We start from the raw sequence: 14,778 nt of genomic DNA on the forward strand, positions 1-14,778 counted from the left end.
TGTGGCCAGCGTCGGTATTACCCGGAGTATGTGAAAAGTGGATTTTTGACCGGGTGCGGATTTGGACTGGTAGACCTCCCTCGTGGTGTGTTTTGGCTTATTTTATTTTGGCCATTTTCCTATATTATTAATTAGGATTATTGGGGACCGTTAGATCATTTTCGGGTTTAAACCGTGTCCGTTGGATCGCACTCGAGTGAGAGGTTTGACTTTGAGTCTCTCTCTCTCTCCTCTCTCCTCTCCTTCTGTCGTGCCGAGACTCCCCCTGCCCGCACGTCTTCTCTTCTCTCTTCCCCGTGCGTCTGTCCCATCTCTCCTTCCTTCTCTCTTCTCTCTCTCTCTCTCTCTCTCTCTCTCTCTCTCTCTCTCTCTCTCTCTCTCTCTCTTTTCCCCTGCATGCAATGTCCATCACGCACGCACACTTTCCCCCCCCCTCTGACACACCCCACTCTCCCTCTCTCTCCTTCTTTTTCTTCTTTCTTTCTTCTTCTCTCTCTTCTCTCTTCTCTTTTTTCTTCCTCCCCCAGCCGATTGGTTCTGCGTCGTTTCTGCCCATGCTCGCCGGCTTCCATTCGACCGCCCATCCACCTCCGCCCGACGCCGACCACACCAGCCGCCGATGCAGCCGTCCTCCCCGCGCCGTCGTCGCGCTGCCGCGTCGCCCGGTAGCCCCGCCCGACTCTGCCTTCTCCTTCTCCCGAGTGCGTGAGCTCGGCTCGCCGCCGTTCCCGCTGCCGCGAGTCGCCGCCGCGTCGCCTAGCCGTCCCCGCTCGCCGCTGCCGCGCCAGCTCACCCGTCGCCAGCCTCATCCGGCCAGCTCGCGCCGATCCGCCACCCCCTCGCCCCAAGGCCCTCCTCTCTCTCTCCCTCTCGCCCCACCCCGCCGACATCCACCCTCCCGCTAGCGCCGTCGCCGTCGCCGTAGTCGCGCCACCGCCGGTCGCCACTCGACCAGCTAGCCTAGCTACCAACTGCCAACGGCCAATGTGCCGGCCGTGGCCAAGTAGCTCGGGCCAGCCCGGCCGTAGCTAGCAGAACCAGCCGAGCCAGCCCGGCAAGGCCGAGCTCGCCGGCGCCGTGCTCCGTCCGACTCAGCGCTGCGCGCTCTCGACTCGGCGCAGGCGCGTCGCCCGTCCGTTCGCACGTGCGCCCCCGGCACGCCGCACGGCCACCGCGCCCGCGCGCCAGGCACGCCGATCGGCCATTGTGCCCGTGTTGGCCGGCCACCGCGCCCGTTGGCCCACGCCCGCGCCGGCCCGATGACATCGTTCACCCGGCCATTTTGGGCCCGAGCCGACTTTTCCCGGTCAAACTTAGGTAAGTGACTTCCTAAACCCTACCTAGTGCTTTGGGTATTTTTAGACTTGTTTAGGGTGAAATTTAGTACCGGCTTAGGAATTTAATTAGACGTGGACTAATTAGACTGATTGTGCTTAATTGGTGAATTATTGTGGCGATAATTGTGCGGCTGATTTAGTGATTGACTGAGATAAATATGCCTGACTGAATTGCCGTGGCGCTTGTGGGTGAATTGGATTAATTGAATGTGCCGACTTGAATGTCGGGTCGGTGGACCGATGTGGGGAGTGTGAATTAAATTGGTTGTTAGAGTGTGTCAGATTGACATTGGTGTGAGCTTGGTAATTTGATTGTGAAATGTACGACGTGTTAGATGACAGATTGTGTGGTGGTGCATGTGCATGAGAGAAATGTCCTGAGGTGTGGTTACGCGGGACTGAGCCCGGCTTTATCTGAGGGCTGCCAACCTGAGGCGTGGTTACGCGGGTGTGGCTAGAAAGGCAAGGAATGACCTGAGGCGTGGTTACGCGGGTCGAGAGAAATGTCCTGAGGCGTGGTTACGCGGGTCGAGAGAAATGTCCTGAGGCGTGGTTACGCGGGACTGAGCCCAACTTTATCTGAGGGCTGCCAACCTGAGGCTTGGTTACGCGGGTGTGGCTAGAAAGGCAAGTAATGACCTGATGCGTGGTTACGCGGGTCGAGAGAAATGTCCTGAAGCGTGGTTACGCGGGACTGAGCCCGGCTTGATCTGAGGGCTGGCCTGAGGCGTGTTGACGCGAGCCGTGTGAAAGGACCTAGGAGGTCGTGAGAAAGTTGCTCGGCCACGTATGCGAATTGAGTGTGATTAAATTGGCTGGTTGAATTAGTTGGAGTGATTGAGTGAAAGCGTGGTTGGTGTTTGAGCGATTTGTGATGTGTTATTTAATTACTATTATTGCATTATCACGTGACGACTAACGTGTAGAGTTGGCATGGGCTTGATGCCGAGGTAAGTACAATGATGCGAATTTTATATGTTATGGGGTAGATTGCATGTATGACTTGTCTGGGTACGCATTGGCCTACGTGGGGTTTAGGGGGGTTGCTTATTGAGACTCGTTCTCACGGTTATTATATAACCATTTCAGATCCGCGACCGTAATCGATTCGGAGATGCCGCCAGAGCACCACAGGGATTGAAGAATAGATTATTTACCCTGTCTTTTGAGTACCTTTTGTAGAGGAGATAAGCTTGTCAACCACCGCCCCCTTTTGAAAATTGTGATTCTAAATTGGTAGCCCGAGTTATCGTTTTGTATAGTGACTACTTTATGATGGTATGCAATTATTGTTTCGTGCTATCCCTTTGTCATTGTTTATTGTCTGGGTTAATTAATTTCGCTCCCGCTTGCCTTTATTGTTGGGTGTTTCGTTTGGGTCGGCGACGCGTCCTGGGACGTCGCGTTCAATGATCGACCATTGAGGGATGACCGCGCACTCGTAGGGTGTGGGGCGTGACAAAAATGGCAAATGACTAAAATACCCCTCTCTCACATTTTTGATCCAACGGTCTAGATTCGATCTAATCTTGAAACCGACGGCCCAGATCGAATCTTACCAAAAATATCAAGGGTATACTTATAATTTCTCAAAAAGTCCAAGGGCAAAATTGTCTTTTCTAACTTTTAGGGAAAAATTACCAAAATGCCCTTGCCCTTTAAAACTAACCCTTTAATAAATTACAAGGGTAAAATGGTCACTTTCTCCGTTTCTCGCCGAAATCGAACTTTTCTGAAAAATCCGAAGAAATCCAGAGATGTACGTTCCAATTACAACGTCGTCCAAAGGCCCTACCGTGACTTTCCGAATTTTTTGACGCTCGGTTTGGTCTCTACTCAATATTCCAATTATATATTCATAACGTAACTCAAGCGTTTCTCAGACTAACGGGTGGCTTTTGGGAAATTCGCCTGTACGACCCGTGACTGATACTAAATCTAGTCACGTACAATTTATTCAGACCGTAATGACTTCGGTTGTCATTAAAATCGCGATGATCAATTGCTAGATCCGAGGGGCACGATCGTTTGGTATAGGTTCGAATCATTCGTCAAGTCATTTCGCGGTCCAATGGAATCACCCGCGATCCACTACTATGACAAAGGGCGAGCCGACCCCTAACTATCCTTGGATCGGCCAACAGTGGCTCAAAATATCACCTCGACGATTTTATGGTCGAAAGTCCATTCACGATTGAATTATCTTTAGTCGTACGAATTTTAAATCCCTAATTAGCCTTTCCCTACTGGTTAGTATCCCAGGAATGATCAGTTCCGGGTGAGAACTAGCTACGAGCACATTAATAAAATAATTCATTTCATAAATCCCAAATGAGCGAAATTTCGGAATGTCACATGAGTCCTCACCGTCTGTGTTGAGACGACTGTTGTCACGTTCCAGGCTCCTTCCAACGAGGACCACGTCTACTTGATTGGAAATGCGTTCTTTGGTTATGGCGCGGCTGCCATGATTGTCGGCGCCACTGCCGGTACCACGGAGCGGCCCATCTTTGAGATAGTTTTTGCTTCGCAGGAGTTTGTGCCGGGCACTGATGGCGCGCTGAACGGTCGTTACCGTGAGATGGGCCTCACCATGCAACTGTCTGAGAAGGTGCCCGCGGTGATCGCAGCCCATCTGGAAGGTTGCTTGACGAAAGCTTTTGGCTCCGCCGGCATCAACATTGACTGGAACTCCATTTTCTGGGCTCCACATTCCGGTGGACGGAAGATTCTTGACAACATAGAGGCAACACTCGGGTTGGGGCAAGAGAGACTAAGAGCTGCGAGGCACGTCCTCGAAGAATATGGGAACATGTCGAGCGTGAGCGTTCTCTTCATCTTGGATGAGATTCGGAAGAAGTCCGTCGAGGAAAAAAAGGCCACCACCGGAGAGAGAATGGACTGGGGGATCCTCCTAGGGTTCGGCCCGGGCATCACCATTGAGACCGTCAATCTACGGAGCTTGCCCGCCAACATTAACGTTGCCGCCTGAAGTGGAGACATGCATGCATTTACTTTTGTTTCACCGAACGTGAATTTGCTAGAATAATGTTTTTCATGGAACTTATTTTCATGAAAAATAATTTCCTTGTACTATGTTTGACTGTTTTTTGCAAGTAATATGAGAGTCATTTCTGATTTTATTACATGAAAATTATGAAACCCGCATTTGAAAAAAAATTTCGATGATCCTAGGTCTCAAGTTCGAGCAATAAGAACTTGGGCTGAGCGCTAGAGTCCCAATCCTGACCTCGAGGGCTCAAGCTCGACTAGTAGGGTCCCATGCCTGGGTGCGGTGATACAAACCCCGCCAGCTCGGGGGATCCAGGACTATCCTCAAACTGGTACATCTATGATAATTTTACTCCAAACTAATGTTTTGACTACCAAAAACCCCAAATTGGTACATATGTGACAATTTTATCCCAAATTAATTTTTTTACCTCTAAAAACTCTAAACTAGTACACATGTGACAAATTTCAGGCATGGACGCTGGAGTCCCAAGCCCGAGCCCGACACATGGGCATTCGGGCCAGTTCTCAAGAGACGCAAGCGTGTTAGTCAGATTCTCGGGCATGAAATGGGAGAATTGGAACGACGGGGATTAAATGCAATTCTTGTTTGTCGACGGCACTCCGTTGGCATCTAAAATTGGACTGGGACAATTAACTATGTCAAAAACCAGCCAAAAAAATTTAACTTATGTAAAAAAAAATTAACTCGGTCAAAAAGGAAAATTCCTTCTTAAAAGTGCCCACGTCCACTCAAGATCCACGAACTTTTTGCACCCAAATAAAACCCATCCGTCCATGAAAAGCTAAACGAGTGAATTCCTTTTTTTCTCACAAGAATAGTCTACGAGGAGAGGTGCATGTATCCTATATTTGATGCATTTGCAACTTATCGGCAACAACATTGTAACACGATCCAAAAATGAATTGATGACAACAAAAAGAGGTGCAACAGTTGACACTACGAGAGATCAACAAGAAAAGGAAAGATTATTTGCAATCGTTTTCTTAATCAGAGGAGATTCATATGCCTCAAAGGTAAATTTGTCGTCGGATTTGCCAATGAGTGCTCTTCTTGTGTGTTACGTGGAATCGATGTTTTAAATATTAGAATAATTTCTATAGAATATGTCTAGTATATGCTACTACTCCTTTTCAATCTCAGCTCGTCAGCAAGATCATTTGCGAAATAACTATATGGAGAGAACAGAAGTGACGGCACTTTGGAGTTGGAACAAAACCTTTAGATTCCATAACGAAACGTTATTCCTGAAGCTTTACTGCTGCAACTTGGTAAGGTAAGGTTGCTTCTGTATTGCCTCTTTGTGCATCAGAAGAATCCTCAGGATATGGCCCCCGTAACAGTGAGTTCAACCTAAACCGGTCCTTGTGTGGATGGAGCACTGAAATTGACTCTGACCTATCAACTAACATGATCAATTTCTTGGTAGGACTGTTAACCAGACACCAAACTTAAGACAACCTATACGTTCCAAGAGCAGCCTTTTCCCATCAACCAAGGTCACGTTCCGTCTCTTTTGGAAGATGGTTTTGCAGAAGTAAAAGGGCTCTTTCCTTGGAGCTTCTATGATTTTTCGAAAAACCATCCTCGTAACACTTCATGCTCAAGTATATTTTCTCACATTTCTCGTATTGAGTGTTGTAACACGCAAATCCTAAAAAGGAATGACGGGCCGAGGTGTCTTTAAGAATCCCCGGTCCTTCACTAGATACAGATAAAAATGTACCCAAAGATATGCTCTGGGAACTATCTTCAATTAGTTCAACTGGCTATTCATGTGTCATTACAAAGTACACTGTTCTTCACCCACAACTATGTACGACAAGATCACATGGAAAGTTCTACGTCCCAGAGCGAAAGAGTACCAAAATCAAAGCTCAAAAATGCCCGCAAAGAAAACATAGGAGGGTGAGTAAAATTGTGAAACCACCTATTAATAACAATGTCAAAACCTGTTATTAAGCAATCGACGCCTGCCTCTTTAATTCTTCACATACAGCGGCGGTTCCATTGCAGTGACAAATGCTGTCCCCTCGTCCTCGACCAAACTATGTCCCTAAGCGCAGCATCTTCACAGGATATCACATACTCCAACAAGTTGCCAGCTAATTTGCAGATTTTGTCCGTTCCCTGCAGTCTCATGTTGAAGTCCTTTAAGCTGACGACCTTGAAGCTTAACTCCTTCACAGGCTCCTCGATCTTCGACGTGATCGCGGTCACTGAGCACTTGGAGGTGAACAAGGACCTGGCCTTCTGCTTCGTCTCAAAGAGGCTTGAAAGGTCAAAGCCAGACGACATCAGCAAGATGAACTCGAATGCATCGAAGAATTTCGGCGACCGGATCTTTTCAGATTTAATCGACCCTGAATTCAGATACACGTGAACATTTGTTTGTAGAAATTGCAGATTATTTAGGGACCCCCTACTTAACGTGTTATGTGCGTCAGTTTTGCATATTTTCATTGGCAGGTTAGGTAAAGCTACCCCATCCCCTTGTTTCGGATGCTTTTATCTTTATATAACGGGAAACCTAGTCATTCTGATCGCCTACAAACAAAGCACTTGTTTCCTTCTAAACTTTGCTTCTTCACTCAAGTCACGTATAGACAGAGACTGTGATGGCATCTTTGGCGACCAATGGTGGGGACGAGTAGATGGTGAAAGTGATAGATAATTTGAAGGTGGAAATCGCTAACAACTTACACCACAAGAAGGAGACGAATAGGTTTTTTCTTTTTTATATCATCTTATTTCACCTTATCAGTAACATTAAACTAGACATAGAAATATAAACAGACTCTTGAAAGCAATACTAAAATAAAAACATTATCAATTCATGCACCAGGCTTGGAAGCCAAACAGACATCGACATCAAACTTGTAAATTAACAACTAGGTAGCCGATCGAGAATTATGAAATCAACAACTTGTCTAATGAATTGATAACCTTTCCGCGTAATCGAAAACTTCAACTTATTAAATTGTAGCCAAAATGGATTTCGTTTAATTATTAACACTCCCCCATAAACCAAATTCTCTTCCATCAATCATTCCAAGCAGACTTGTGAATTTTCGAAATGCATCGATCTTTAGAGGTTTAGTAAAAATATCTGCTATTTGATCTCCATCTTCACATGTCACACTTCAATGCCCTTCTCTCTCACTTGTTCTTGAATAAAGTGATATCGAACATCGATATGTTTGCTTCATTCATGAAAAACTGGATTTTTTGCCAAAGCAATAGTAGAAATATTATCAACAAAGATCTCTATTGCTTTCTTCTGCTCCATATGAATTTCTTTGAGTAGTCTTAATCATATTGCATGACAAGCATATAAAGATGCTGTTAGGGAAAATTATCCAAAAAGTCCTAAACTTATTGCACTTTTGTCAATTCAGTTCTAAATATTTTAAGTTTATCAATTATATCCTAAACTTTTACACTTCTTGCCAATTGAGTCCTAAACCTTTACACTTCTTGCCAATTGAGTCTATCCAGCCAATTTTGGCTAGAAATCGTTGACGTGGATGCTGGCTGGCCACGTGGCGTTGATGTGGATTTTTTAAATAATATTTTAATAATTTAATGAAATTTTTATGGCTTTTTCTCTCTTTTTTCCCTTTTCTCTGTTTTTTTTTTAGGTTTTAGAGTTGGCTGGCGAGGGTCGGCGACCCTCGCTAGCCACAGGCGAGGGCCAGCTGACCCTCACTGGCTCTGGGCAAGGGCCGCGACGCCCACGCCAAATTTGGCTAGGCGAGGGTCGGTGGCCCTCGCCAGCCCCAGGCGAGGGCGTGGGACCGCCAAGCACCTCGCCTAGGGCCGGCGAGGGCTCGCGCGTCCTCACTTTGGCCGGTGAGGCCATTGCGGCCCTCGCCCAAAGCCAGCAAAGGTCGGCCGGCCCTCGCCTGTGGCTAGCGAGGGTCACCGGCCCTTACCTATTGCCGGCGAGGGTTGGCTGGCCACTCTCACCGACCTACTCTAAAACCTTAAAAAAAAAATAGAAAAAAGGACAAAAGAAGAAGAAAAAACATAAAAAAAAATTCAGAGAATTATTAAAATATTATTTTAAAATGTCCACGTTAGCGCCAGATAGCTGGTCGGCATCCACGTCAGCGATTTCTTATCAAAATTAGCCGGATGGACTCAATTAGCAAGCAGTGTAAAGGTTTAGGACTCAATTGGTAAACTTGAAACGTTTCGGACTTAATTGGCAAAAGTGCAATAGGTTTAGGACTTTTTTGACAATTTTCCCCTACATATTTAGCTTCGCATGTCAAAAGAGTAACGCTAGGTTGGTTTTTTATGACCACGTGAAAGCAGTGTCACACAAGAAAAGTACAAAGCTTGTAGTGCTTATTCGATCATCAATATCTCCACCATTATCACTATATGAATAGGCTCTAAGCTAAAAGAATCGAGATGATAGTAGCATAAACCATGAGTACCAACACGTTTGACGTAGCAAAGTATTCTCTTTGCAGCTTTAAGATGAGATGACTTTGGTTTCTTCATCTATCGACTCACAATTCCAACACTATACATGATATCCAGTCTAGTACATGTCAAATATCTCAAGCTTCCAATCAAGCTTCTATAGTACATTGAATCAACATCGACACCATCATTAAACTTCAAAAGCTTGGCTCTGCACTCCATTGGTGTATTGACCAGTGAACAGTTCGTCATATTGAATTTTTCAAGTATGCTTTATGCATAACTTTTTTGCGAAATAAAAATCCATATGCACTTTGCTTCACTTCTATGCCAAGGAAATAATTCATGAGACCATAATCAGTCATTTCAAATTCCTTCACCATGGATGCCTTAAAAGCATTAATTATTGTTGGATTATTTCCTGTAAAAACAATGTCAACTACATATAAACAAGCCAATAGAATATCACATTTTTCTTGCTTCAAATAAAGTGCATGCTCTTATGGACATTGAGAGAAGCCATTTGCCTTGAAAAAAGCATCAATTATGGAATTCCATGCTCTCGGTACTTGTTTAAGCCCATATAGAGCTTTCTTCAACCTCAAAACTTGCCTTCGTGACCTTTTACGATAAACCCCATAGGTTGCTCAACATAAATCTCCTTATCAAGGATGCCACTTAAAAATGATGATTTGACATCCATTTGATAAATTTGCCAACCATTTTGAGCTACAACATAAATGATTAATCTAATCATTTCTATGTAGATGACAGGGGCAAAAACTTCATCATAGTCGATCCTAACCTCGTGCTTGTACATCTTGCGACTAATCTAGCCTTATGCCTTGTCACTTCCCATTTCTTGTTCTTTTGGCCTTGTACAACCATTTGACACTAATCGCTTTCTTATCAACAAGCTCCCATGTTTTATTCTTCTTAAAAGCTTCAATTTCTTCATTCATAGCTTTCCTCCATTTTTCTTCTTGGATAGCATCATCGTAGACAAGTGGTTCACAATCTGCAAGAAGGCATATTAGGTGAAGCTCATTGGTGCCTTCATAAAGCTCAGGCAATCTCCTCAATCTTGGTACTAATGGTTCATCAACACCATTTGAAGAAGTTGGCAATGATGGACTTGAAAAAGATATTGGAGAAGAAGGTGAAGAGTAATCCTTCAACTCCATTTGGCTAGAATCACCATGAACATTTGTTTTATCTTTTGGATTGTCTTCCCACATGCCTTCTTCATCAAACTTGATATCTCTGCTTATACACACTTTCAAAGTATTATGATCAAATAGTCTATAGGCTTTGGATAAGGAATCATACCCAATAAAAAAAACATTTTTGCTCTGATCTTCCAACTTTGATCTTTTAAGTTTCGGAACATGAGCGTAGGCAATGCTTCTGAAAATTCTCAAAAATTTCGAAACATTAGATGTTATCCCGCTCCATGCTTCTTGTGGAGTTACGCCCTTCAAGTCCATATGTGAGACATTTATTTTGTAGATAGACTGCACACATGACAGCTTCACCCCAAAGCTCTTTGAGCAAATTATTGCTTTTCAACATGCTTCCAACTATGTCAAGAATGGTTCTGTTTTTAATGGAAGAAGGATGCAGAAGTGGCAGGGCTCTTTCTTGGAGCTTCTATGATTTTTCCAAAAACCATCCTCGTAACACTTCATGCTCAAATACTGAAAAGGAATGATGGGCCGAGGCGTCTTAGAAATCCCCGGTCCTTCACTAGATACAAATAAATGTACCAAAAGATTTCCTTTGGGAACTATCTTCAATTAGTACGACTGGCTATTCATTTATTCTTACATACCACAATCTGTTCTTCACTCACAACTATGTACAACAAGATCACATGGAAAGTTCTATGTCGCAGAGCGAAAGAGTACCAAAATTGAATCTCAGAAATGCTCGCAAAGAAAGCATAGGAGGGTGAATAATTAGGCAATCAACGCCTGCCTCTTTAATTCTTCACCTACAACGACGGTTCCATTGCAGTGACAAATGCTGTCCCCTTGCCCACGCCAAAGCGCAGGCCTAGCATCTTCACAGAATTTCACATACTCCAACGTATCGCCAGCCAGAATCTGACTGGTCCCTGCAGCCTAATCTCAAATTTCTTATAAGCTCACGACCTTGAAGCTTAACCCCTTCGCAGGCTCCTCAATCTTCGTCGCGAACGCGGTCGCCAAGCACTTGGAGGTGAACAAGGACCTGGCCTTCTGCTTCGTCTCAAAGAGGCTTGACAGGTCAAAGCCCGACGACATCAGCAAGATGAATTCGAATGCATTGAAGAATTTCGGCGACCGGGCCTTATCAGAATTAATCAACTCTGAATTCAGATACACGTGAACATTTGTCTATAGAAATTGCAGATTATTTAGGGACCCCCTACTTAACGTGTTATGTGCATCAGATTTGCATATTTTCATTGGTAGGTTAGGTAAAGCTACCCCTTCCCCATGCTTCGCGTGCTTTTATCTCTATATAACAGGAAACCTGAAGGTTCCGAGTACTCTCATAGTCTACAAACAAAGTACTTGTTCCCCTCTAAACTTTGCTTGTTCGCTCAAGTAACGTACAGTTAGAGACTGCGATGGCATCTTTGGGGACCAATGGTGGGGACGAGTCGATGGTGAAAGCTCCGGCGGCAATCCTAGCCATCGGCACGGCTAATCCACCAAACTGCATCCGCCAGGACGATTATCCTGATTTTCTCTTTCAGCTCACAAACTCCGACCACCTCACTCATGTCAAAAAGAAGTTTGCACGCATTTGTAATAGCATTTTTCATGTTGTTAAACAACTCTAAATTTTTTTTTTTGGTAAGGAACAACTCTAAATTCTTTCATTGTTTATTTTTTTATTTTTGGGGTTTGTGCTAATAATCGGTAGACAAATCTTTTATTTCATGACTATGATTTCAATGAAAAGTTTTATGACCTATTTACATGAATATTTTTCATGCTCCGACGGTTAGTGATACCAATAGAATTGTTCCTGCTTTTGTAAAGAACCCTTATAGTGGTAGGGATACTCGGATCAAGTTTTTTACGAAAATTTGGAAAATCTCATATGCCAATAGGTGATCAAGGTCTTTGAAAAAAATCGCATGGGTTTATTTGTTTTGTTCTTTATTATGCACTACGTACACTTGGTTTTTTTTTTTTGTTTTGTCCTACCTCTAACTCTCCTCAAGCCAATCGGTGATCAAGTCTTCGAGAAAAATCGCAGGAGATTACACTTAGTTTTCTTTTTATCTGTTCTATCTCTAACTCTCCTCTTTCTCTGATTTTTGCTTTGCCTCTTATAGAGCACGGGAGTCAAACCCCGCACTTGTGATACTAGCATTCTTACCCCCCCCCCAATCCCTTTACCAGCAGGGTCGCATGCCTATTGGCATATGTAAACTTAGTTAGCCTACATAGTATCTTCCTTTCAATTTGATGTATATGTACCACATTTCAGTTTAGATCACTACTAACCCTCTTACCTATGGTTCGCATGGGCTTTGCCTAAAAAATATCAAGGTCATTAAGAGCAATGACCATTCCCTCTTTTTCTTTTTTAATCACAAGCACGCGTACCTTCGTATGTAAACTCTAGGCCCATAAAACGCACCGATCACTTCACAGATTATAGAAAACGCAAGCCAAAATCCTGCTGGGTGGCTCAAATATGGATGCTTGCGCACTCGAAGTATATTTTATCGGAGCCAGAAGACTCGAGCATTATTCCTCATATACCCTTTGCATCGATTTATGCTCTATTCTAATATGAACAACATGAATTTGCACAACTTCTTGAATAATGGGTCCAGATGCACTAAAGCTTTTCGGCCCTTAAACTCATCACATAATGAGAGGGTTAAGGTAAAAACAAAAAAGAGGTGTGCTACAAATACCATATAATTTTCACATCGTTTCAACCATCCTCTATCTCATACATCGTCTCCAGACATTGTCCCACCACTTTTAATGATGAGCCTCACAGTTTCTATCCCATTTGAGACTCGCTATACCCTATGAAATCTCAAATTTTAAAAGTCAACTCTTCTTTCTCTCCTTACCTCTTGTCATTGTGTTCATTATGGAGTCGTTGCCTTCTACTGTCGTCACTGCCTCCAGACCGAGACTAGATGTAGACGAGGTACCTCCACATCAAAAAATGACTCCTCTAGATCCTCTTGCCGCTAGAGGAACTCCGTCGTCAACGCCATCGATGGTGTTGGCAGAGGAGAGTTCGCAGCCAATGGGGGTGGCCGATAGCATATTCAAGTGTGGGTGGTGCAAAGAGAAGAAAGAGAGAGAAAATGAGTATTTATGATTATTTCCTTATGATTAAAGACCAAATAAAACATCCACGTTGCCCGTTTAAAGAATTGAGTCTCTAATAATTTTTTTTATTTTAATTCATCGTGCCTGTTGGACAAATCGTTTTTCTTAAAATTTTAAACTGTTAGAAAACGTGTCGGCATAGTATTCCCGTCATGTTTCTTGATAGTCTCATTCGCGGGTCGGTCGCTCTTTTGCAGCGGCAGACTGGATGTAAATGTCATGAAGTCAACGAGATAACTAACAGATAGGAAGTTAGGTGGGAGAAATTTGAAAGGGATTGGAGTGCCAGAATTCGAACCCTTCAATATGTGTCTTGGTTCATCGTTTTATCATATGCTTCAAGAATGCCGATTATTTAATACTGATGATTGCGTGGAAATTGATTTAATTTTCTGATGATGTTTACTTGCAGGTGAGAAATCTGCGATAAAGAAGCGATATTTTCACTTGAACGAAGAAATTCTCAAGCAAAACCCAGCTTTATGCTCTTACAGCGCCTCATCACTAAACTTACGTCAAGATATGACGATCGACATGCTCCCGAAGCTCGGCATGGAAGCCGCCGTGAAGGCCATCGAAGAATGGGGCCAACCCAAGTCTACGATCACCCACATTGTCTTCTGCTCCTTCTCCGGTGCGGACATGCCTGGCGCGGACCTAAAGCTCCTCAACATGCTCGGCCTCCGACCTTCGGTCAGCCGGGTCATGCTCTATAGCCTCGGCTGCTATGCCGGAGGAACCGTCCTCCGAATCGCCAAGGACATTGCTGAGAACAACCCTGGGGCTCGGGTGCTCGTCGTTTGCGCAGAGACGACCATCCCCACGTTTCGAGCTCCCTCCGAGGACGATCCGGTGTACTTAGTGAGCAATGCAATCTTTGCTGATGGCGCGGCAGCTATGATCATCGGCGCTGCTTGGCCACGCGTGACCACAGAACGGCCAATCTTCCAAATCATCTCCGCCTCGCAGTCGGTGGTGCCGGACTCCGACGGGATGATCCAAGGCCATTACCGCGAGGTCGGTGTCACCATGCAGATATCGGAGAAGGTGCCGGAACTGATTTCCGCGGATCTGGAGGGCAATTTGGTCGAAGCTTTCGGCTCGATTAAGGTCACGGATTGGAACTCCATTTTCTGGGCCCCACATCCCGGAGGGAGGAGGATTCTTGACTCCATAGAAGCAACATTTGGATTGAGGAAAGAGAGACTAAGAGCTACGAGGCAGGTGTTGAAAGAGTTCGGGAACATGTTCGGCGTGTGTGTTATCTTCATTCTGGACGAGATCAGGAAAAGGTCGATCAAGGAAGGGAAGGCCACGACGGGGGAGGGGATGGAGTTGGGGGTGCTATTAGGGTTCGGGCCCGGTCTCACCATCGAGACCGTCGTTTTACGGAGTGTGCCCATCGTTGACGGGTGAAACCGACACCAGCAAACGCCGGCGAGAGCAATTGTGTGTTCTTAATCTCGACTTAAAATGCCACTGTAATAATAATGACAATAATAGTGTGATGGATTCTGTTGATGTTTGCTTAAATTTGAATCATTTGCTCCTAGTAAAATCATTCTATGAACTATCGCTATAAACCAACTTTCTGTCCGTGCTAGCATTCCTCTAAAAA

The 14,778-nt window shown here is 44.5% G+C and overlaps 1 protein-coding gene across 1 annotated transcript; it reads left to right on the forward strand.

Annotated features, from left to right (window-relative positions):
* The first annotated feature begins 3,700 nt into the window (after positions 1 to 3,700).
* LOC115684394 (chalcone synthase RJ5-like) lies at positions 3,701 to 14,576 on the forward strand. Its single transcript, XM_056318753.1, has 2 exons — positions 3,701 to 4,128; positions 14,385 to 14,576. The coding sequence occupies exons 1-2, from the start codon at positions 3,805 to 3,807 to the stop codon at positions 14,574 to 14,576; spliced, it is 516 nt and encodes a 171-aa protein (XP_056174728.1). The 5' UTR covers positions 3,701 to 3,804.
* The last annotated feature ends 202 nt before the right edge of the window (positions 14,577 to 14,778 follow it).

Source organism: Syzygium oleosum, unplaced genomic scaffold (assembly GCF_021117445.2).
Source record: "Syzygium oleosum isolate NSW1041296 unplaced genomic scaffold, Sole_v2.1 Sole_v2.16, whole genome shotgun sequence".
NCBI lineage: Eukaryota > Viridiplantae > Streptophyta > Magnoliopsida > Myrtales > Myrtaceae > Syzygium > Syzygium oleosum.

What these genes read in the sequence shown, in the direction of transcription:
- LOC115684394 (XM_056318753.1), top strand. Translation starts at nt 3,805, where the DNA reads ATGATTGTCGGCGCCACTGCCGGTACCACGGAGCGGCCCATCTTTGAG. An exon ending in GACTAAGAGCTGCGAGGCAC is followed by an intron (nt 4,129 to 14,384) that starts GTCCTCGAAGAA and finishes GCTACGAGGCAG; the next exon opens with GTGTTGAAAGAGTTCGGGAA.